This window comes from Elgaria multicarinata, chromosome 3 (genome assembly GCF_023053635.1).
Source record: "Elgaria multicarinata webbii isolate HBS135686 ecotype San Diego chromosome 3, rElgMul1.1.pri, whole genome shotgun sequence".
Lineage (NCBI taxonomy): Eukaryota > Metazoa > Chordata > Lepidosauria > Squamata > Anguidae > Elgaria > Elgaria multicarinata.
Genome location: NC_086173.1, coordinates 146,318,777 through 146,341,877, shown reverse-complemented (window position 1 = coordinate 146,341,877; position 23,101 = coordinate 146,318,777). Strand labels below are relative to the sequence as shown.

At 46.6% G+C, this 23,101-nt stretch overlaps 1 protein-coding gene across 2 annotated transcripts; it reads left to right on the top strand.

Annotated features, from left to right (window-relative positions):
* The first annotated feature begins 399 nt into the window (after positions 1–399).
* On the top strand, positions 400–22,630 carry RNF39 (ring finger protein 39). 2 transcript variants are annotated; one of them, XM_063122250.1, is made up of 3 exons: positions 400–769; positions 19,737–19,762; positions 22,041–22,630. In XM_063122250.1, the coding sequence occupies exons 1-3, from the start codon at positions 419–421 to the stop codon at positions 22,042–22,044; spliced, it is 381 nt and encodes a 126-aa protein (XP_062978320.1). In that variant the 5' UTR covers positions 400–418; the 3' UTR covers positions 22,045–22,630. The 2 variants fall into 2 exon arrangements, with proteins under 2 accessions (XP_062978320.1, XP_062978321.1); XM_063122251.1 differs by lacking the exons at positions 19,737–19,762; positions 22,041–22,630 and adding an exon at positions 1,341–1,821.
* Positions 22,631–23,101: the final 471 nt, after the last annotated feature.

Genomic DNA, 23,101 nt, shown 5'->3' with positions numbered 1-23,101 from the left:
AGAGGCGCTTAGCTCCATTTCCAGTTTGGGACAGATCTACGAAGGAGGCGAGTGAAGACGGGAATCAGGATTCCTGCCCTAACCCTGGAGATTAAAAACCCCAGCTGCAGCCCTGGCCCGGTTCCATTCCTCTTCCCCTTTGGCGTTAGCAGCTAGGAATGATCAGACGGCGAAATCTTTCCAAAAGCCAAACAAAAACAAAAACCCGTCTTCCACCCCAGAGGCTGTTCCTGCCACATTTTGGCACAGGAAGCCCGAGTTCGCAGAGTGGAAGGACTGGCCGGTTATGCAAGTGATGTTTACCTGCAGCAGGGAGGAGGCTCCTCCTCAGCCCTCCCTTGCGCCTCCGCCCCTTCCATAAAAAAGAAGGTACTTAGCTGGCATCAAACCACAGAGCTCAGCTCATTACACACACGCCATGGAAGGCAAAGGGCTGGTGGCTGAGCTGCAGAGAGCGGCAATCTGCCCTGCCTGCAGGGGTCACTTTAAGGACCCGGTGACCCTGGACTGTGATCACAGCTACTGCCGGGCCTGTATCACCCGCTACTGGGAGGAGGCCGCAGCAGCTGGCAAGGGCCCCCGGGTGCTGTCCTGTCCCCAGTGCAAGACCGTTTTCGAAAGGAAGAACCTCCGGACCAACGTCAAGCTGGCCGTGGAGGTCAAGATCACCCAACACCTCAATGCCAAGACAGCCCACGTGCCCCTCGTGCCCAAGTCCCGGAGGCGCCGTGGCGGGTGGGCACCCACGGCCAGCATCCAGGAGAAAAAGGTATGACATGGGAGGAATTGGAATTGGGGAGGTTCAATTGCTTAGGTCACTGCCAGGTTTCAGTCCTCCTGGAACATGTCAAGCAATCTTTAAAGGAGAGAGCATCTCTGAACATGTGCAGAGTGCCCCTCCTTCCACCCAGCCTCTAAACATCTGGGTTTGGTTATTGGGAGAAGGGCTTTCAAGGCAGAACGTTTGATTTCCAGTTAAGCATATATTGCAGCACCTTTGCTTTTAGAAACGGACACAGTGCAATTTTTTAAATTTAATTTTTACAAAAATGTGCTAAGTTTTGGCAACATTCAAATGTGTATTTGTTGGCTTGCTGTGGAAGTCAATTGCCATATCCACATTTAACCTTTATTTCAAGACTTACCTTTTTCTGAGTGTTAAAACATAAACAAAATAACGCTCTAGGGAGGAAAGTGGTAGGAAGTTTCTCAGCATTTTTGTCCCTTTAACAGTTGTGGGGCAGGCAGAAATTCAACAGGTGAAGCTTTCCCCCCCCCCCAACCCATCAGTGGATTCGGAGAAAAAACAGCTCATGTTAAATTTCTGTCTGTTACCCCAGCAGTTAAAGGCAAAGGAGCTCTGCTAGAAGAATAAGAAAAGTGACAATCCTGAAGGCAACGTGAACATTTTCTTCCTCTTGAACCACGTGTGTGATCATCAGCTCAAAATCAGAGACTTGCTAATGTCAGGAGGCTTCTACAAAGAGGAGGCTACAAAAGCTACTGCTTCACGTCCTACTTGTGGGCTGCACATGAGGTATTTCGCTGGCCGCTTTGTGAACAGAATTTTGGACTAGATGGACCCTTGGCTTGATCCAGCATGGCTCTCCTTATGTTCTGATGTTCTTACTGATGGAAATGCACTTATGGACCCAGTGAAGAGGATGTCGAGCAGGGCTTGGACAGAAGACGGGAAGATGACTATTGCCTATAGTCTCAATTTTAGGACAGGCTTGTTGAGATGACAGAAACAGTAGAGACAGGTGGCTCCGATGTCAGTGGGGTGGTGAATCCGTTCCAGGTTTCAGTCAGAACTCTAAAGGAGCTCTAAAGGAGCTCTCCAAGGTGCGGAAGACTGGAGAGGATTCACCATCCCACTAATAGGGGAGACATGAGCCTCCACTGGACAGAAATGTGTACCCTATTTCTAAGATTCTGAGACACACTTTTCCCCCCATATAAACATCTCTAAAAACAGGGTGCGTCTTAGAATCGCGGGTGTGTCTTAGGGTTTTTTCTGTTGGTGGTACTGAAATTAATGTGCGTCTTACAATTGATGGCGTCTTACAATCGAAGAAATACGGTAATTGGGCCCCCTTCATTTTGGGCGAAAGGCAACCAGAGGGAAAGGGAATCATGTGGATCAATAACATAGTGCCAGTGGACTTGGCATCAGGAAAAACTTCCTGAGTGTTAGAGCAGTACGACAATGGAACCCATGACCTGGGGAGGTGGTAGACTCTCCCACACTAGAGGCTTTCAAGGGGCAGCTGGACAACCATCTGTCAGGGATACTTTAAGGTGGATTCCTGCCTTGAGCAGGGGATTGGACTTGATGGCCTCATAGGCCCCTTCCAACTCTACTATTCTATGATTCTATGCGGGGGGAAGTCATGCTCTACCCCTGTTTTGCTTGTGAAACTCCACTCTAAGTTGCTATTTGGTCATGAGATTTCTGAAGTGGACCATTTTGTCTCGTGTGAGCCAGGGGTGAGGCTGTTCCTTAGAGTCAGGGCGACACCTTTTGCATGCAAAAGATCCCAGGTTCAGTCCCTGGCATCTCCAGGTAGGTCTGGAAAACAATCCTGCCTGAAATGATGGCGAGTTGCTGCAACTGCCAGTCCGTGCAGGACGGGGCAGGCAATGTGGTGCCCTCCAGATGTTTTGGACTACGACACACATAATCCTTGTCTATTTGAGCATGGTGCCTGGGGTTAATGGGAGTTATAGTCCAAAACATCTGGAGGGCACCAGGTTGCCTGCTGCTGGGGAAACAGCATTGAACTAGATGGGCCAAGGCATGGTGTGAGTCAGTATAAAGTACTCCAGATGCAGGCTGGAAGTTGCGAACAGTGGTTGTGTAGTGGCAGTTTCTCCCTGTCTGAGCTGTCGGTGTGGGAGGCTCTCTGCTGACATAGGCAGCCATAGCAGGAGAAGAGCAGCAGGATTGCAGTCATGTGGAAAAGCTAGAATGCCCCGAGTGGAGGCACCTTAGAGGAGCACAAAAAAGAAATATCCAAGAAAAACTACGGTACCAGCAGGATGAATGGACTATTACAGAGTAGCATAACCTGGAGGTGGGAGACATCTCTACGGAACTGAAACAACTTCATCTACCAGCCTCCCGCAACTCTTCAGATCTGTTGGACTACAGCTCCCATCATGCTGACTGGAGACGATGGGAGTTGTCGCTATGGCTGCTCTAGAAATCTGCAGTGGATCCAAATCAGTTCGGATTTCTATAAATCCAACTTGCAGATTTAGTAGTAGACCGGCTTTTTCTGAGTTGTGAGAATCTGTGGGGTTGAAAAAAACACAAAAAACTTTGTGAGGGTTTTGCACAAATGCACACTTTCCAGTGGAGGCTGGTGGCACTGATGTCAGTGGGGTTGTGAATTTGCTCTTGGTTACCGTCAGAATTCTAATGGAGCTATCCAAAGGGTTCAACCCAATCCCCAAAATAGGTTCAGCACCTTGTATAGCTCCTTTAGCGTTCTGACTGAAACCCAGAGCGGATGCACAGCCCCACTGACATCAGAGCCACCAGCCTCCACTGGCACATATGCTAATGTGCATTAGAAGTTTTCAAATGCTCGCTCTCTAGAATACCCTCCCCCCAGAAACAAAACATGCATCAACTCTGCTGCTGTTTAGGCGAATGCCAAAAACTTTTTATTCACCTCAACATTTATCGATTCATGACGTCTGGTTTTTCTATTTTTAATATATGGCCATTGATTATATTGAAAAGCTAGTTTTATTATTATTATTATTATTATTATTATTATTATTATTATTATTATTATTATTATTATTATCCACCCTGGATATGCTGTTCAGGACAGGTGGTAGAAAAATGTTTTAAAATAAATAAATAATATTCTGTCTTCTTGCACATCTACCTGTATGGCGAGTTGTTGTTGTTGTTAGATGCATTAAAATTTGCTCTCACTGTGATATCTTATCCTGGTGTAACCGACCTATTTGCATTGGTAATGAACCAAATTCATTAATGAACCAATTGCAAACTCAAGATTTGAGTTTCGACATTCCACCTGCTGGATTTCTATTCTGAATTTTCTGTTTTCCAAGAAGGAAAGCCTTGCCAGTCTCAAAACATGCGTAATCTTGCCAAAAGAGATAGAGAGAGAGAATCTGAGAAGATACAGCCTTCCTTATCTTGTGCTTACTAAAAATAGAATATGAAGAAGAAGGTCATTGGATTTGGGATGCCCAGTGGTAATGCCCCAGAGTCTGAAAGGAAGAATCCTGTGCTGTGGGAATTTCATTCATGAGATCCGCCTTTCCCTGATTGCACCAGCCGTCACTTATCTGTTGCATCTGCAAATACTTTCTCTTCTGTTGCTTCACCTTCTCCTGCGAAGGTGGAGACAAGAAGAAGAGTTGCCTTGCAGTTCTAGACGGGCAAGATATGTAAAGCGATACCGGTGCAGCAAGAGACAAGTCAGAGTTGTGAGTGACTGACGCTGACGTCGCTGAAACTCAACTGCTTTGAGCCTTTCGGGTAGGAAGGCCAGAAAAGTTCCACTTTAGGCCTTGTTTCTTCACAATGCTGCTTTTGGGCTCTCTCTATATTACAAGTGGGGTGTGTCTCCAGGTAGGCCCTTCACAAGATCTACTGGGCTAGGAGCGCCTCCCTGCCTTCTTCAGATAGGAGACAGGCCCTGTCCAGAGCACTAGTTTAGCCAGTGTGGTGTAGTGGTTAGAGTAGAGGTAGGAAATTCCGGCCCATGGGCCAGATATGGCCTACAGGGTGTCCCTATCCAGCCTACCAGCTTTCCCCCCAGGACCGGCCCTCTCCGATCAGAGATTTTCCTTGCTGCCCCACTCAAGTTTCAGCTGTTGGGAGGTTTACAAATGTAATAACTCAATAAATAAATTTAGGCAATCTTTTTAAGCCTAATGTCAGTGTGTGAGGGGCATTTTGGGGGAGATCGCTGCTGAGTTGCTACTGACTCACCCTCCCCAATGACACAAACCTCCATGGCCACTTTTTAAGAGCCTAATTGCAGTGTGGTGGAGAATATTGCGGGTGGGGAACCAATCGGGGCCAGGAAGACTTGGGTTCAAATTCCCACACAATTTCGAAGCTCACTGGATGACCTGCGTGGATGATGTGACCCACTTTTGTTTTTGAGAGACATGTTTGTAAAATAAACATAGGAAGTTGTGATGCTGTAGTCCTGTCCCTTTCCCCCTTTTTCCAAACTCTGATTGCGTTTCACAACTGTAATAGTTTAGTTGTAGGATTCAGAGATGCTCAACGATATCATACTTTATTGACTTTTAGATTCTAGTTTACAAGTCAATAAACCAGACATGCGACCAAGGCCACACCCCTTTGGGGGCGGTTATGTCAGGATGGGCACACCTTCTTGGGGGCTGGACATGTTGGGTTGGGCACGCCTCTTCGAGGGTCGGCCATGATGTCCTCCTTTTTGGTTTCCAAAATATGGTCACCCTATGCTTGGGCCAGCCAAACCTACCTCTCTGCGTTGTGATAAGTATAAAAGGGGCCGGGGGTGGGCAGCATGTATCCTGCCCTGAGCTTCCGGGAGGAAGTGAGGCAGGGGGAAATAATGGATGACTTCTGTGATACTTAGTATCCCCCTCCGCAGGACTCCTGTACTCTGGAAGAACAGTGAGAAAGGTTGATCAGGGATTGTGCTGATGCCGGGGCTCAGTTCAATTGGCCTCGTTGGCCATTCACAGCCGCTGGCATCTTGGGTGCTGAGCAACCCCACCCACCCCATTTTAAAGGCTGTTGCAATCCGCTTTGTGAGGGCTTTGTTTCCTGAAAAGTGGCTTATAAATTAATTAAGCAAGCAAGCAAAATAAATAAATAAACACTTTATGTAGACAATATCACTCATCAAACGATGCTAGACAACAAAGTATAAGTAGCCCATCCCAACCTACTCTTCCCACCAGCATGAAAGGAAGAGCCTTTTAGAGCAGCCTTCCTCAGCCTGGGGCGCTCCAGATGTGTTGGACTACAACTCCCAGAATGCCCCAGCCATGTGAACTCAGAGAGGCTGCCCACTCGCGGCCATTGCCACCAGCTGCTTTTGCTCCTTCATCCTCTTTCTCGTGGTTGCATGACAGGCATTGAGCCAGTGAACCAGTAGGCCGTGGCATCGGCTGCTCCTGCTTCTCGTTGCCTCTGATGTCTAGGCCAGAGCGAGAGGCAGGGCAACAAGGAGGTCGCCATGGTGAGGAGGAGCAACTCCGGGGGTCTTGTCAGTGGGCCTTGCTGGTCTGTCTGTCTGTATTATTGCATTTATATCCCGCCTTTTTTCGTCCAAGGAACCCAAGGCGGCATACATAAACCTCCCTCTCTCCATTTTATCCTCACAACAGCCCTGTGAGGTAGGTTGGGCTGGGAGCCTGTCTCTGGCCCAAAGTCACCCAGTGGGTTTCAATGGCTGAGTGGGGACTAGAACCCAGATCTCCTGACTCCCAGTTTGACACTTTAGCCACTACACCACACTGGCTGTGGTCCTTGGCCATGGCCCAACCTTGACACCAGCCCTATTCCCAGAAGAAGGGATAGGAGAAAAATATGTGATTAAAGTTATTTCTTTCTTTATTACATTTATATACTGCCTCTCTGGGAGGTTTACAAAGATTAAAAAGACTAGATTTAAAAAGCTGAATGTTAAAAATCAATATACAAAATTTAAAAAACAAAAACATAAACACAGCTAACATTTAAAACAATTTTTAAACACTCAGCCAGGCCGAAGCTCATTTTGGAGTCAGTGAAAACTCAACATATGCTGTTAAATGCCTGAGAGAAAAGGAAAGTCTTCACCAGGTGCCAAAAAGATAACAATGTTGGCGCCAGGCGGGACTCATCTGGGAGATCGTTCCATAATTGGGGGGGACAACACAGAAAAGGCTCTTTCCCTTGTTGCCACCCTCCGAGCTTCCCTCGGAGTAGACACCTGGGGGAGAACCTTAGATGTTGAACGTAGTGTACGGGTAGATTCATGTCAGGAGAGGCGTTCCGTCAGGTATTGTGGTCCCAAGCCGTTTAAGGCTTTATAGGTTAAAACCAGCACCTTGAACCAGACTCGGAAACGTACAGGCAGCCAATGCAAGCGTTCCAGAGTCGGTCTTATATGTTCAAACCTTCTGGTCCCTGTTACCAATCTGGCCGCTGCATTTTGCACAAGCTGCAGCTTCTGAACCGTCTTCAAAGGCAGCCTCACATAGAGCGCATTGCAGTAATGTAACTAGGTCAACCGAAAAGGGGAAACCTTTAAGGTGGCTGTGGCTATATTTTATACATTATAACAACTGTAGCAGTATGATTAACTCCACTCAGTCAAAGCAAAGATATTTATGCCTTGGCGTACATTTCTGCTATACATGCCCATTTAAATTGTTTATAATGAACAGTCACTCTGGTGCATAGAACCAATACGTTGGCAAAAGAGGTAGGTGTTTCTAAGGCATAACCGCATATATCATCTGAAACACAGGATGTACGTGCGACTGTCCCCTCTCCCCCGTTTCCTCATGGTCATCGCTTGTCCAGCCACCTACCTATCATCATATTTAACAGGGCTTTGTTAATTGCCCATCGTTATACAGGTGCAAAGCACAAGCACCTGGGACAGCAGCTCCAGGGCCAGCCTGCTTGCTGGACATATGAGATCATTGTCCCATGCCCTGGTAGACTTTCCATCTGCCCTAGATATATATCTTTTTGCTTCTATGCAGAGTGTGATGCATTATGTGCGCAAGGTGTGCAGTTTATTTAATTGCCTTGCGGCTGATCATTCACCCCCAAAAGCTTGGGCACAGAGCTTGGGATCATCTACATCCTTCCTCCAAGAAGGAGATCTAGATGATTCAACAGATTATTATTATTATTTATTTATATAGCACCATCAGTGTACATGGTGCTGTACAGAGTAAAACAGTAAATAGCAAGACTCTGCCGCATAGGCTTACAATCTAATAAAATCATAGTAAAACAATAAGGAGGGGAAGAGAATGCAAACAGGCACAGGGTAGGGTAAGCAGGCACAGGGCAGAGTAAAACTAACAGTATAAAGTCTGCACAACATCAAGTTTTAAAAGCTTTAGGAAAAAGAAAAGTTTTTAGTTGAGCTTTAAAAGCTGCGATTGAAGTTGTAGTTCTCAAATGTTCTGGAAGAGCGTTCCAGGCGTAAGGGGCAGCAGAAGAAAATGGATGGAGCCGAGCAAGGGAAGTAGGACAACAAGCCCGTTAAACCATGAATAATTGTGTAGAAGAGGGAGTGCAGGGGTGTGGTCGTCCTGCTTGGCAGGGGTCTACCCTGTTCCAACTCTTCCGCCATGGGTGGGCAGAAAGTAGGTCTCCAGATTTCTGCATTTCAGTTCCCAGTATTCCTAACCACTGGAGATACTGGCAGGAGCTTCTGAGAGTTGAAGTTCAAAATGTTGGGTGATCTACCTCCTGGACACCTCTATGCAGCATGTCCTTTCACTTGGATAATAATGGTGCGATCAGAAGGAAGTTCCACTGGCTTCAAAGGGGCTTACTAACGCGAAAGTGAGTTTAGGGTTGCAGCCTCCCTTATTTGGTTCAAGAGATTGGTTTGATGCACCCTTACAAACAGGGTCTGGAAGGACAAAAGAACAAGATCTCACACAAAAGAGAAGAGAGAAAGTGAAGAGGAGAGACAGGTGGTGGAAAAATATATCTGGCAAACTGACAGATCTGTGGGAGGCCAGGATTAGGATCCCTCTGATGAAGGCTCATTTCTTGATCTGGTTGAGCCTGTCCAGAGGTGTTCTGCAAATCTAATGATCGCTGGTCCCTTGGGAAAGGATGCATTTTGAAAGCAATGTCATCATCCAACGACAGGTTGAATGGCCTTGGATCATTTTGTTACAAAGGAGACAGAATATATGAGCAGAGTCTTTCGAAATAAATAATACATAAATAATACATGGATGGAAATAAATTATGGCAAACGGGCTCAAAGTTCCACATCAGTGGAAACGTTGGGACTTCAATAATGAATGAGGACAAGATGGCAAGAATCATTGACGACATGGAATGGTGGAAAATTGTAGATCAGATACAAAATATAAAAAAAAATAGTCAAGGAAGCACCACAAGAGATGCAGAAATCGCCATTTTAAGTTCATAGAATCATAGAATAGTAGAGTTGGAAGGGGCCTATAAGGCCATCAAGTTACATCAGTGCTTCAGTTTTCAACCACTACCACCTGCAAAATGGGGAAAGCAGGAAGGAAGAAGAGACAGGTATGTACGGAAGAGAACTGTGCATACAGCCAGATCTGTGTTTGGTAGTTTACACTGAAGAAGTCCCCCATTGCCAAAGAGACAAGTCACCCCCTAAAAGTGAATGGGAGCTTGTCTCTTTGACAGTACAAATAGGCAAGCAAATTTCTGGGTATGCAGAATTCTTGCACGTGGATGTCTCTTCTTTGCACCACCACTGTTTGGACTAGATTCTCATCTTTACCACCTTTGGATATTACCTACCACTTTGTTGCTTGCCTTTGCTCTGAGCCCTTTTAAGCTATGTTGGGTTACATGCATTGCATTACACTGATAATTCCTAAGCAATGGTACCAGCTGCAGGCTTAAGTAAGGTAAGTCTTGCAAGATCTGAGCTGCCTAATCAAAGCACAGGCCCTTCAAGGCCTAGTCAATACAGGTTAATTAAACACAAACAAGACAACATGTATTAGAACTTACAGCAGGAACAACGGCCACTCTGACTTACATTTAGGGAATTCGTTTATTTATGTACTTAATCATTTATATACTGCTAAATATAATAAAATCTCTAAGCAGGTCACATATAAATATTAAAAATTAAAATGCAATATTTAAAAGCACAACATTAAAACCATCCCAGTTACAATAAAAGCAAATACAATGAGCAGTGAGATGGAGCAGCGTGATTAATTTAATTACAGCCCAGAGACAGCTTGGATGAACAAGTTTGTTTCCAGGAGGTGTTTGAAAGATAAATGAGACCACACAGGTGGTTACATCCCACTCCCAGTTGGACGGAAGATGTTAACTTGTAACCTATATTCCTATCTTTCTACTCCCAGACTACCACTTGGGGAGGGGGGTGGAAAGCATGCCACTAACCACAACTTCCCCCACCCAGACTCTCACCCTAGGTTAGGGTCATAGGCCTGCCTCTCACACAGGAACCTGGTAACATTCCAGTTCCCAACCAATGGTGGTGGTGGTGGTGGTGGTGCAGTGCCTTCTTCCACGTGGCTCCCCAAAATGGCAACCCAAAGGAGAAACCTCCCTTGGATGTCATTCTTTTAGATTCAGTCCCACCACTCACAGAGGGGCTGATTTTATGGGATGATGATGATGATGATGATGATGATGATGATGATGATGATGATTCCACAAGGTACACTAAAATATGGTGGGAAGATGTAAAGGTACTGGAGCACACGCCCAACAAATGCATTTAGGAAGTCAAGAATTTTATACTGAGTCCCTTGGTGCATCTAGCCCAGTATTGACGCTGACTGGCAGTGGATCTTCAGGGTTTGAAGTAGGATTCTTTCTTAGCCCTCCTTCGAGATACTGGGAATTGAACCTGGGACCTTCTGCATGCAAAGCGAGTGCTCTGCCACCAAGATACAACCCACTCCGTGTAGTTGAGGATCGCAGCCTCAGTCATTGCATAGAAAGGAGAAAGACCCAAACAACTCGCCATGATGGACTGCGGAGTCTGTGACCCTCCAGGGTGTTATATAGAACTCCAGCTCCTATCGTCCCTGAGCATTGGCCATGCTGGTTGGGGCTGATGGGAGACTGAGTCCACAGGAAGGCCACGGGTTTCCCCAGCCAGGGTGCAAAGGATGGGACTTTTAATAGAAGAAGCAACCAGGTATAGTGTGTTGGGAAGGGCAGAAGAAATCTGCCTTGGATTCTGCACAACAGTCTACAAAGGCACAAGAACTTGGCCTTCCTTTCCATCTGCTCTAGACCGCAAACTGCAGATTTGCCTGTGCTCCTTTAACGACCTTATACCACCATTCCCTGACCTCGTGCCCTCCAGACATGTTGGACTACAACTCCCAGCATGGCTGGAAGGCACGAGGTCAGGGAATGGCCTCCAGGTTAGGAAAGGCTGCCTTACACCAAATCAGATGTTTATCCATTTGTCCCAGTGTTATCCAGTCTGATCAGTGGCATCCTCTCCCCCAGCATCCGAGCCTGGGGCAGGGCAGGGGGTGTCTTCCCCCTGCTCCCAGATTCTTTTAACAGGAGATGCAGGAAGTCCTGGCTTCAATTCCTGGCATCTCCTGTTAAAAGAATCTGCACATGCATGTCTGTCATGCATGTGCACTACCCCTGAGCTCTGCTTCTGCTCTGAGGCAGCTTTTCTCATCTCCCACCCTTCATATCCTTCCTTTCACCAACTACTGAAATGAGCAGGACTCCTTCTGTGCCATCCTACAGATGGGGGTGGGGGTGGGGGTGGTAAAAGGAGACGATATGTTGTTACATTTATATCCCACCTTTTTTCCTCTTGCAAGGAAACCTAGGCAGTTTACATAATCCTCCTCCTCTCCATTTTATGCTGACAACAACAACCCTGTCAGGTAGATTAGGCTAAGAGTCAGTGACTGCCCCAAAGTCACCCAGCAAGCTTCATGGCCAATTGGGGACCAGAACCAGGATCGCCCGACTCCCAGTCCAACACTCTAACCACTACACCACACGGGCTCTCTGCTTTGCTGTCTCGCAACCCAGATACTGAAGATCTCCCTTTAAGCTTTCCTACGGCAATGGGAGAGAGGGCCGCTACAGATCCTCCTGCCTGTTTTCCGGTGCCAGATCTAGGGGTGAGCAAACTGAGCGCTCGCCCCTTGCCATTAAGCTGAAGGGGGTGCCAAGCTGATCACGGTGGTGGTGTTGCTTTAGGGTATTGTCTGCAGTGAGCTAAGTGGGCCAAAAGCCGTCAGTCCCTTTAACTTTCTCTCTCTCTCTCCAAAGTTCTATAGTCATTTGGGTACTAATAGGGTGGCCATATGAAAAGGAGAACAGGGTTCCTGTGACTTTAACAGTTCCATAGAAAAGGGAATTTCAGCAGGTATCATTTGTAAATATGGAGAAAGCGGGGGAATTCCCTCTTCATCGCAACAGTTAAAGCTGCAGGAGCTATACTAGAGTGACCAGATTTAAAAGAGGGCAGGGCACCTGCAGCTTTAACTGTTGTGATGAAGAGGAAATTTCAGCAGGTTCCCCATATATACAAATGACACCTGCTGAAATTCCCTTTTCAATACAACTGTCAAAGATACAGGAGCCCTGTCCTCCTTTTCATATGGTCACCCTAGGTACTAACTACAAAAAATGAGCTTCCATCAATTAACTTAAATGTTGTTGGGTGGTTTGTTTTTTTACATTTTCCAGTTTGAGGTCATCATTCATTCTAATTAAAAAGCAGCAGAACACGGTTTTACATTGAGGCAACTTTACTAAGAGCTATAAGCTCTGGAAATACAGTAAAACAGGCCTGTTAAATCTCAGCCATGCAGTGCAGAGCTAATGTAGCCCACCTGGGGTCCCAATCCACCTCTCCAGGGGTCCCCAGATGGCCACACACCCTTCCCCATGACTCATCCTTTCCCCAGTGGAGGCTTAGCTCTGGTGTCACTCGGGCGGTGACTGAAAGCCTGAACAGATTCATCAGCCCACTGACATTGCAGCCAGCAGCCTCCACTTCCTTGTAGGACACACAGTGACATTTGTTGTGGTATTTTAGATAATGTGGAATAAAGAGGCAGGAAATAACACTATGGGGACTTCGACACAGGCGCTTTACCCTGGGGTAGCTTTGGAGTGGCGGCAGGTGAGTTACATGACGACGACGCCACTCCGAAGGGATCATAGAATCATAGAGTCATAGAATATTCATGCTATTCTATGATTCTATGAATAGTATTGTTGGAAGGGGCCTACAAGGCCATCGAGTCCAACCCCCTGCTCAATGCAGGAATCCACCCTAAAGCATCCCTGACAGATGCTTGTCCAGCTGCCTCTTGAAGGCCTCTAGTGTGGGAGAGCCCACAACCTCCCTAGGTAACTGGTTCCATTGTCGTACTGCTTTAACAGTCAGGAAGTTTTTCCTGATGTCCCGAGGCAAAGTCCCAAAGCTCCACACTAAAAAAAAAGTCAGGGACTTACCTGTTTATTAATTTTTAATCTTTAGATGCAAGGGATCACATCTTCCCGTCTCCCCACGCCCCCAGTTAGCTGTAAATGCGAGCCTTTGCATTTACAGCTTAACAAACAAACAGCTTTTCCCATTAACCCCTCCCCCCACACACACTTACCAGAGAGGATGGGGCACAGATGCTCCGAGGTGCCTCGGGCAGGCACGGCAGCAGTGCCTGTAAACCCACAACTGCGCTCCTTCCCATATAGACACTAGGAAGGCGCGTCAATGCAGCTGCACCCTGGCTCACTCTGCCGGGCGCAGCACTACCGCCGTCATATAGACGAGGGCTATTAAAGTGGTAGATGGAATATGTATGTGGCCCAACGGTTATCAGTGCACTTCAATGCCACTATAAAGCAGTAATCTAGATCTAGCACAGGTTAGGAGGTGACACCTTGTCCAGGATTGACATAAGTGCCTGCGGAGACTGAAGCCTGACACTAGGAGTGGGGAGGAAGTAGATTTTGGATGTTTTGGACTTCTCCTCCCAGCATGCTGGCAGGAGCTTCTGGGAACTGAAGTCCAAAACATCTGGTGATCCACTTTCTGCCCACCCAGCCTTCTAATAGAACGAGGCCTGTCTCCTCACACTGAACTCTGCATCCCTCTTCCCTTCGAGGCGATGCAGTCCGCTAGGCAGAACAGAGGTTGGAAACCAGGACGCTACATGGCAATGGAGCATGCAAGGGCCACGTCAGGCCAGAGGCCTTGTAATATTTCAAACATGAGGAAGTGCCAGGTAAAGACTTCCGCACATTAGCTCTGTGCGACATCATCCCCAAACAATCAGGAACAGCATCCGATACTCCCGGGGGGAACGCAGAGCTGGCACCACTTCAGCAGTGACGTCATGTGAGCTCGGATTGCAAACAAGCCCAAAGGTTTCTGAGGCAGGAATAGTATCATTGGGTTCTACGTTTTGAACATCACCTAATATACACAGATGATGCTGAGCTACATGTCCCGACTGAGCTAAACTATTATGGCTTGTAGTTAATTTAGGGTGACCATATGAAAAGGAGGACAGGGCTTCTGTATCTTTAACAGTTGTGTTGAAAAGTAAATTTCCTCTTCATCACAACAGTTAAAGCTGCAGGTGCCCTATCCTCTTTTAAATCTGGTCACTCTAGTATAACTTCTACAACTTTAACTGCTGTGATGAAGAGGGAATTTCACGAGGTTCTCCATATATACAAATGACACCTGCTGAAATTCCCTTTTCTATGCAACTGTTAAAGATAGAGGAGCTCTGTCCTCCTTTTCATATGGTCACCCTAGTTAATTACAATTGATTATAATAGGGGAAGGAGATCAGACGTTTCTGGTTCAATGCCAGATGGCAACCTAGATATTTGTACCTTTAATTAACAAATAGGATACAAAGTGTCTGAGGTTCACTTGCCTGCTTCCTTAGATCATGAAAGGGCAACTTGTGGCCATCCAGATGTTGGACTGCAAGTCTCATCATCCCTCACCATTAGGGTGACCATATGAAAAGGAGGACAGGGCTCCTGTATCTTTAACAGTTGCATAGAAAAGGGAATTTCAGCAGGTGTCATTTGTATATATGGGGAACCTGGTGAAATTTCCTCTTCATCACCACAGTTAAAGCTGCAGGAGCTATACTAGAGTGACCAGATTTAGAAGAGGGCAGGGCACCTGCAGCTTTAACTGTTGTGATGAAGAGGGAATTTCACCAGGTTCTCCATATATACAAATGACACCTGCTGAAATTCCCTTTTCAATACAACTGTTAAAGATACAGGAGCCCTGTCCTCCTTTTCATATGGTCACCCTACTCACCATTGGCTCTACTGCTAGGGCAGATGGAAGCTGTAGTAGCGTGACCTTATGGAAAGTTGGACAGGGCTCCTGTATCTTTAACAGTTGTATACAAAAGAGAATTTCAGCAGGTCTCACTTGTATGCACGCAGCACCTGGTGAAATTCCCTCTACATCACAACAGTTAAAGCTGCAGGAGCCCTGCCCTCTTTTGTATCTGGTCGCGCTAGCTATATTCTGCTACAATGGAAGTGTTGCAAGGGCTCTTTAACTAATAAAAGCAACAGGATTTATTGTATTTGCTGCAACAGCCTAGTATAGCTACTTGCGCTGGAAATTATTAATTTAAGAGGTCCAAAGTGCAGGATCAAAGCTCAGGGCACGGTCTGACACCTCTGCCCCAGACAGCATCATTAAAGCAGGCAGCTTGTAAATTCCTAGAGGCTGAGCTGGGTGTGTTTCATGACCTCATACAGCATGGGGTAGGGCTGGAGCATGTCGCAGTGCAGCAAGGTGACTGTACCATTCCAGGCACAGCACGTGCACAACTGATTAGAAGGATTTCAGGGGCACCACCCTCCCCGTGACTGATAACTCGCAGGCCAACCATTAGGTAAGGCGGCCCGGGGCAATGGCATGTTTATGTTATTACTCCATGCCTCAGCTTGGATTGTAGCCAGCCACTCCTGGTTCTCAGGAATAAACAGCACATGGGATGCCAGTTGAGCAAGTGGCATGTGGAGCCATGTAGGCCTGTCAGAGGAGGCTGGTGTCTCCGATATCAGTGGGGCAATGACTGCGGGTTTCAGTCAGAACCCAGAGCGGTTTCACCACCCGCTGGCATTGCACCTACCAGCCTGCATTGGAGTCTGCTTAATGTCTCCCTGGAAGGAGTGCCACCTTCTTTTCTGCCAAAGCCACTGTGCCTATAATGAATACACAGCAGGTAGAAATTCATCAGGGGCCACACTTTCCCACCGCAAAGATGCCAGGGGTGGGAAGTCTGCATTATGCGTTGAATTTCAGCCTGCCTTGCTACTCTTAAAGGCACAGAGAAGAAGCGGGGCTATCCTACGTGTGGCGTAGTGGAAGAGAGAAGAGATTTTCGATATCCGTCTGTTCTTGGAGGATGGAGAATAGGGTGACCATATGAAAAGGAGGACAGGGCTCCTGTATCATTAACAGTTGCATAGAAAAGGGAATTTCTGCAGGTGTCATTTGTATACATGGAGAACCTGGTGAAATTCTTTCTTCATCACCACAGTTAAAGCTGCAGGAGCTATACTAAAGTGACCAGATTTAAAAGAGGGCAGGGCACCTGCAGCTTTAACTTCTGTGACGAAGAGGAAATTTCACCAGGTTCTCCATATATACAAATGACACCTGCTGAAATTCCCTTTTCAATACAAGTGCTAAAGATACAGGAGCCCTGTCCTCCTTTTCATATGGTCACCCTACCAATGGAGAAACTTATTGCAGTCTTCTCCAAATTTATGAATCCTGCCCTCAAACCAACCAGATTTTTCATTAGGTGGACAAGAAGATTCAAAGGAGAACAGGGCCTTGGAACACTGTTGTATAAAAGAGGAAATTTAGGCAGGCACACCTGGATATACCGAGGTGAGAGACAAACTGCACTTTCTGAAATTTACTATCATTGCCGGCTTCTGGTTTTTGAAGGCCTTTTGGGACAAGGCCTCCTCAAAGGGCCCTTCCCTCAGTGAGTTTACCTGCTTACTGCTATTTTCACCAGCTGCTCTTGGTCCTCCTCCTCCTCCTCCTCCTCCTCCTCCTCCTCCTCCTCATTGCTACCACTGGTCTGCTTGACAGGCAGAAAGCAAGTAGGCTGTGGCATCTACTCATCCTTCTCAGAGGAAGAAGCAAGTTGCCATGGTGAAGAGGTGGAGCAACGCCAGGGGGATCCTGTTAGTGGGGGCTCTGCTGTGGCGTGGGCCCACAGCAGGTGCCCGACCAGGCCGACCCTTGACCCCAGCCCTGTACGCTATCCTGCAAAGCAATTTGAAGGTACTTGGGAAACTGTTCTCCTTTGGCAGCTGATCACCCTATATTTCAGATACGCACACACCAGGGGCTTGTCTATACGGGTTCTTAACCCTGACCTAAACGTGCAGATTCACATTTCAGGACACATGACGCAGCCGTCCATTCGCCGTAGCGCTGTTTTCTTAATGCGATAATGCACATATTCGCAGTTGCTATTTACCGCGACTTTTGCATCAACATCTGAGTTTGCTATGCGTTATAGTTCTGTGTCATTGGGGGAGTTAAATCGCATCTTGACATGTGAGCAGGACAAAGTGATTGGCTGGTTTCCCACCTTCCCACCTATTGCATCCTCCTCTGGCTCCCTCGTTCCTTCCCACCATTTTCATTTTAAATTATATGATTCTGCAGAGCTCTGCAAATAGAGCTTATAATATTAAACAAAGAGGGGGGAACAGGCAGCCAGAGGGAGGAGGCATGTTCAGTCCTTGTCTCGCTCCTTGGAGAAAAGCCTCCATTTTCTTTTTGGAGGGTTGTCATTTCCAATGCACTGCTTTCCCCCCTCTCACATCCTCTTTTGCTGCCTTGTTCCTTCTCCCAACCCCTGTCAGTTTTTCTCTTATGTGAATCTGCGGAGGTCCACAGATAAAATTTATAGCTTCACTCCTCTATCCTCCATAGCATCGTATGTGCGCATTAATAACTGCACTATTAAAAAAATCAGGAGATCGCTGTTGCTGCTGCAGTGTGACACTCTTTGTGTACATTCGAATCAAGATAAATTCGGGTTTATATTCAATGAGGACCAATCCCGTTGTCGTATAGAATCATAGTATAGTAGACTTGGAAGGGGCCTCTAAGGCCATCGAGTCTAACCCCCTGCTCAATGCAGGAATCCACCCTAAAGCATCCCTGACAGCCCTTGAAGGCCTCTAGTGTGGGAGAACCCACAACCTCCCTAGGTAACTGATTCCATTGTCGCACTGCTCTAACAGTCAGGAAGTTTTTCCTGATGTCCAGCTGGAATCTGGCTTCCTTTAACTTGAGCCGGTTATTCCGTGTCCTGCACTCTGGGAGGATCGAGAAGAGATCCTGTCCCTCCTCTGTGTGACAACCTTTCAAGTCTTTGAAGAGTGCTATCCTGTCTCCCCTCAATCTTCTCTTCTCCAGGCTAAACATGCCCAGTTCTTTCAGTCTCTCTTCATAGGGCTTTGTTTCCAGACCCCTGATCATCCTGGTTGCCCTCCTCTGAACACGCTCCATAAATACCAGCTTAATAAACCACAATGTGCCCGCATCCTGATTGCTCCCACTTTGCCATTAATGTTGGGTGCTGTGGGTTCAACTGGGCTGCATCAGGGGACTTGCCTTCAGACCTCTGCTGACCTTGGTTAGATCGCTTGACTTGCCTAGTTTGCAGTCATAACAGCTCTGCCCTTGCTTGGATGATTGGGAAGCTGTGCAAACCTGCCTAGATATGTATCTTGCACAGATCGGTGCACTGATCTTTGTGTAAAAAATCACGGGGGATTTTCCCATTTCCCACTTCACGGATCCTCTAGTCCTGGCATGAGTGCTGTAGCGGAGCCAGGACTTGTAAAGCTGGGACATTTCAATGAGCAGGGAGGATGACATCATTTGCCACCCCTGGGCTAGGAAGGCCAGGTGCTTTGCTTTACAGAGAACAGTCCTCTACTTGAAGCTCCGTCAGATGCTAGCGCTTTATTTAAAGAGCTACCTGGTCTCAGTCCAGATAAGAACCAAAAGGAAGGAGAGCAGCCAGCACCTGGGCAACAGGCTGAACCTTGCCACAGGCTTCCCCATTATGGGGCAATGGATTGTATATCTATTTAAATTATAACATTCCCCCCTCTAAATTTGCACCTATACATTAGTGTATGCAATTTTCGTACAGCCTTGTGCCCTCTCTTTTGGCAATGGGTAAGAGGCCACCCTACACCTCCGTACTTCCCTATTACTACCCCTGAGTTTAGCTGCAATCCTCACAGTGTCCCAATTCACTTGTGATGGCAGCATAAATCCACGATTTGATGCAGCATGTGCCACTGCCATTTTGAATATGCAGCCTCCGATCTGAGGTTGGTCTGTGACATGCGAACCCAGACACTATGGGTGAAGTGTGGGTTAAATGACCCAAAGTTAATTGTAGGTTAACTTTGGGGTGTTTAACTCATGATTAACCCATAGTGTCCAGGTTCACATGTCACAGCCCAATCTCCAATAAGGCTGATTAGAGGCTGTGTATTCAGAATGGCAGCAGCACAGGACCCTGGCAAATTGTGGGTTAATTAATTAACACATGATTTGCCAGTGTTATGTGTGAACCAGGTGAATACCTGGGGAGGAGAGGGGAGGGGTGGGGAATGGATTCTCCCAGGGACAATATGTTGCTGTAAGCACTGTGTTGTAATACAAAGTATTTTGAGGTGATTTATTCTTAAATTGATAATTAAGACTCATTAATTATCAAAAGGCCTGCTTCTGGTGGAAATGAAAACAGCTAGGACTGGTTTGTTGATATGGAAACACAGCTGCCTGAATTTGGAACTCCCCTGGTGGGTGCAGCTATAGAGTGTGTGAGGAGGAGTGTCTGCAGAATTTACCACTGTAGACAAGTAAAGATAACCATCTGTGACCGATCCATCTAATACCATCTTTTCTCTCTTTCTCTAGGAAAGCATCAGAGAAGTGTGCACATGGTAAGTCTACATACTTTCTCCTTTTGGGGTACTTTATCACTGAACCTGCCAGGGATTGCAACTGAAAGTCTCCTGCATACAAAACCTGTGTCCTATCAGGCAAACTTCTGGCTGTCCAGATGTTAGACTTAGTGGAGGCTGGTGGCTCTGAATTCCATGGGGCTCTGAATCCATTTGGGGTTTCAGTCAGAACCAGCCAGAACTCTAAAGGAGCTTAACCTGTCTTTGGGCTAGCATTCATCACCTTGGATGTCTCTTTTAGAGTTCTAACTGAAATCCAGAATGGATTCACAGCCCCACCAAAATCAGATCCACCAGACTCCACTGGTTGGACTGCAACTCCTGTCAGCCCTGGGCAGCTGAGCACCACTTAGGTATCATGGAATAATAGCAGGCTGGAGAAGTTTTAGAGCAGCCTTCCCCAACCTGATGCCTTCCAGATGTGTTGGAGTACAACTCCCATCATCCGCTGGTCTTGAGGGTACATGGTTGGACAAGGCTGTTTAAGAATCTCCTTACCTGAAACATTTTAAAGCTGCAATCCTATACCTAGGACTTAATTCTGAGTATACATGCATAGGATTGCGCTGAAAAAGAGGCATATGTCAGGGATCGCCGGTTAACAGTTTTGGAAATCTGGTGCTGGAGCAAAGAATTGCAGTAACCTTATGGTGTTTCTTCCAACATATTTTCCATGCATGAAACTTAAAGAGTGTTTTTTGTTTCATTCAGTTTGCCATGTGAGTGTAAATCCCACACCGTCCAGAATGCCCTTTTGCATAACAAATGCCCATCTTCCTCTTCTCTCCAAATAGTGAGACCTTGAAACCCACATTTCTCAAATTTCTAATAGCTAGGGTAGACTTTTTTTAAAAATAAAATAAAATAGGAAGCACTTGTACCCAGAAAAGGGGCACTTATTACATAGAGTGTGAGAACAAGAATTGCCCACCCTTGGTGGAGTCCATCCCCGGAGCTTCTGCTGGAGTTGTTGTTTGGAGGCACCTCCTGATTGGAAGATGGCATACTCAGTGCAGTAACTCATACAGAGATGCACTGGGGAACCTCCCCTGAGGGTGAGTAATTCTGCTTTCTCTGGATTATTCATTTATTTCTGGTGTGATCATAGCTGCAGAGACACAGCACAGCCATCACTCCCCATTGAGACTGATGACTGGAAAGAAGCAAGGCCAGAATAATGAATCACACAGAGACACAACACAGGAGCAACATTTGAAGCTCCTTTATGCCATTCTCCATCCATCTCAGTCCCATGTGGGCTCTGATTGGCAGAGGACAGGAAAGAGAAGGATGTTTCTCTTTCCCATCACCTGTGATACTTCTAACACTTAAATCTAAGAGTTAGATTCGAACTGGAGGTGAACTTGGGAACTCATTCTCCCTCCCCGATCACTGACTCATGCGGAAACACATGGGTGGGCTTCTCTGCGGGTGGGCAATCCTTACTCCTATACACTCAGTCTAAAAGCACATCTTTGCAGCTATTAAAAAGGGAAGTGAATTTCGAGTTTTAATTCAGAATAACATAAGAAGGTGCCTTCTACCAGGTCAGACTGTATATTCATCTAGCCCAGCCTTTCCCAAACACAGATGTTGTTGGATTACAACTCCCATGATCCCCAAAGCCCATGGTCCAACATCTGGGGTCCCGAGGTTGGGAAAAGGTATTGGCTACTATGACTAGCAGCAGTTCTTTAGAGTCTTTCAGGCAGAGAAGTTTCATGTCATCGTCCACCTGAGGTCCATTATCGTCATTATCATTGTATTAATTGCTGATAGAACCCAGGACATTCTGCATGCAAAGCATGTGCTCTGCCACTGAGATATGCCACACACACCATCAACATTTATACTAACTGGATGCATTGATAACTAAAATGTATTTATCACAGCTTAGTAACAGTTCCCTTAGTCATCGCACAGTGTGTGCCCCACCAAAGAAGCTGGTCAGTTCTGTGGCTCAGTGGTAGAGCACCTGCCTTGCATGTGGAAGGTTGCAGGTTCAATCCCCTGGTTCTTCAGGTAGGGCTGGAAAAGCTCCAACCTGCAACCCTGGAGATCCACTGCCAGTCAGTGTTAGCAATACTGGCCTAGATGGGACCCAAGGTCTGATTCACTTAGAAGGAAGCTTCCTATTTTCCTAGTTACTCCTTGAAAGGGCATGAGATTCTCTGCTCAGCAACCAACACAGACAAATGCAATCTTCTCCAATACCGTTTATCTTCATCATTTCCATTTCCCCCTTTTCTCCCTACAGCTAATGTGGTTCCATCATTCCCCAGACAACCATTTCACCTGAACATGCTGGAAATTCCGCTAGGAGCCCCTTCAAGTGGGGACTCCTGCTTGGCTAAGGCTGGGGAGCATCAACAGAATGACTCAACCAAGACTTCTCCAGTTCAGGCTGCAGCATGGAGGCAGCCGGATTTTGAGGAGAGGTGAAGGAGGCGGGAAGATGTTGAGGTTGTGGCCAAGCCTCAGGCTTTTGATTCAGAAACGGACCTGCAAGAGTTAGGGGAAATCTCATCTTGCAAGGCAATATTAAAAACAAAACCAGAAGCTCAAGCGATGGTTACTTGGTGACAAAATGCACTCTGCACATGCCCAGAAGCCCCTTGAGTGATTTCTTCACATCTTCTATGAATGAAACCTGATAGAATTGGATTTCAGTTGCCCCTGGTTCAGATTAAGCCCCATCCTGATAACTGAGCGGAGCAGATTTAAGTTAGGTTAAATCGGGAAGAGGAGATTGGTTTTGCTTTTGGCCAAGACGTCAGAACCACTGCTTGGGAAAATCCTGGGAAAACCTTACCCCAGTATCTTTCGACGTCACTTGGCATGGGAGGAGTTCAATACAACCGCTGAATCTTGGAGAGAAGTTGCTGATTTTTTTAATGATACTATATTATTGAACCCACATCATAAGGGATTGTTTTATCTTGCAGCCATGGTGGGTGTGTTGATGCAGCAGGATGTGATCTTTGCATGTAAACGGACAAAACAATGTATCTCACAGCATCACCTTTTTACTTCATCTTCCACTAGGAGGCAGGCAGGAGGGAGCTCCATCTCATTGGCTGCTTTCAGGGTTGAGTGGGTGGCAAAGGCTCCTGTGCAACCTGGCTCTCTCCTGTATCCTCCCTGTACTCCTTTTATCAATCTCTGATATCTCCCTCCACCACTTTGCCCTCTTGATGGAACTGCACACTGCCTAGACAGGGGACCCCATTGTTTCTATGTTCTTTCCAGCAGGGTCAGGCCGAAAGTAAAGTTGGGATCTACTGGTAGAATGCGAGGTTATTTGCAGTTGATCACCGA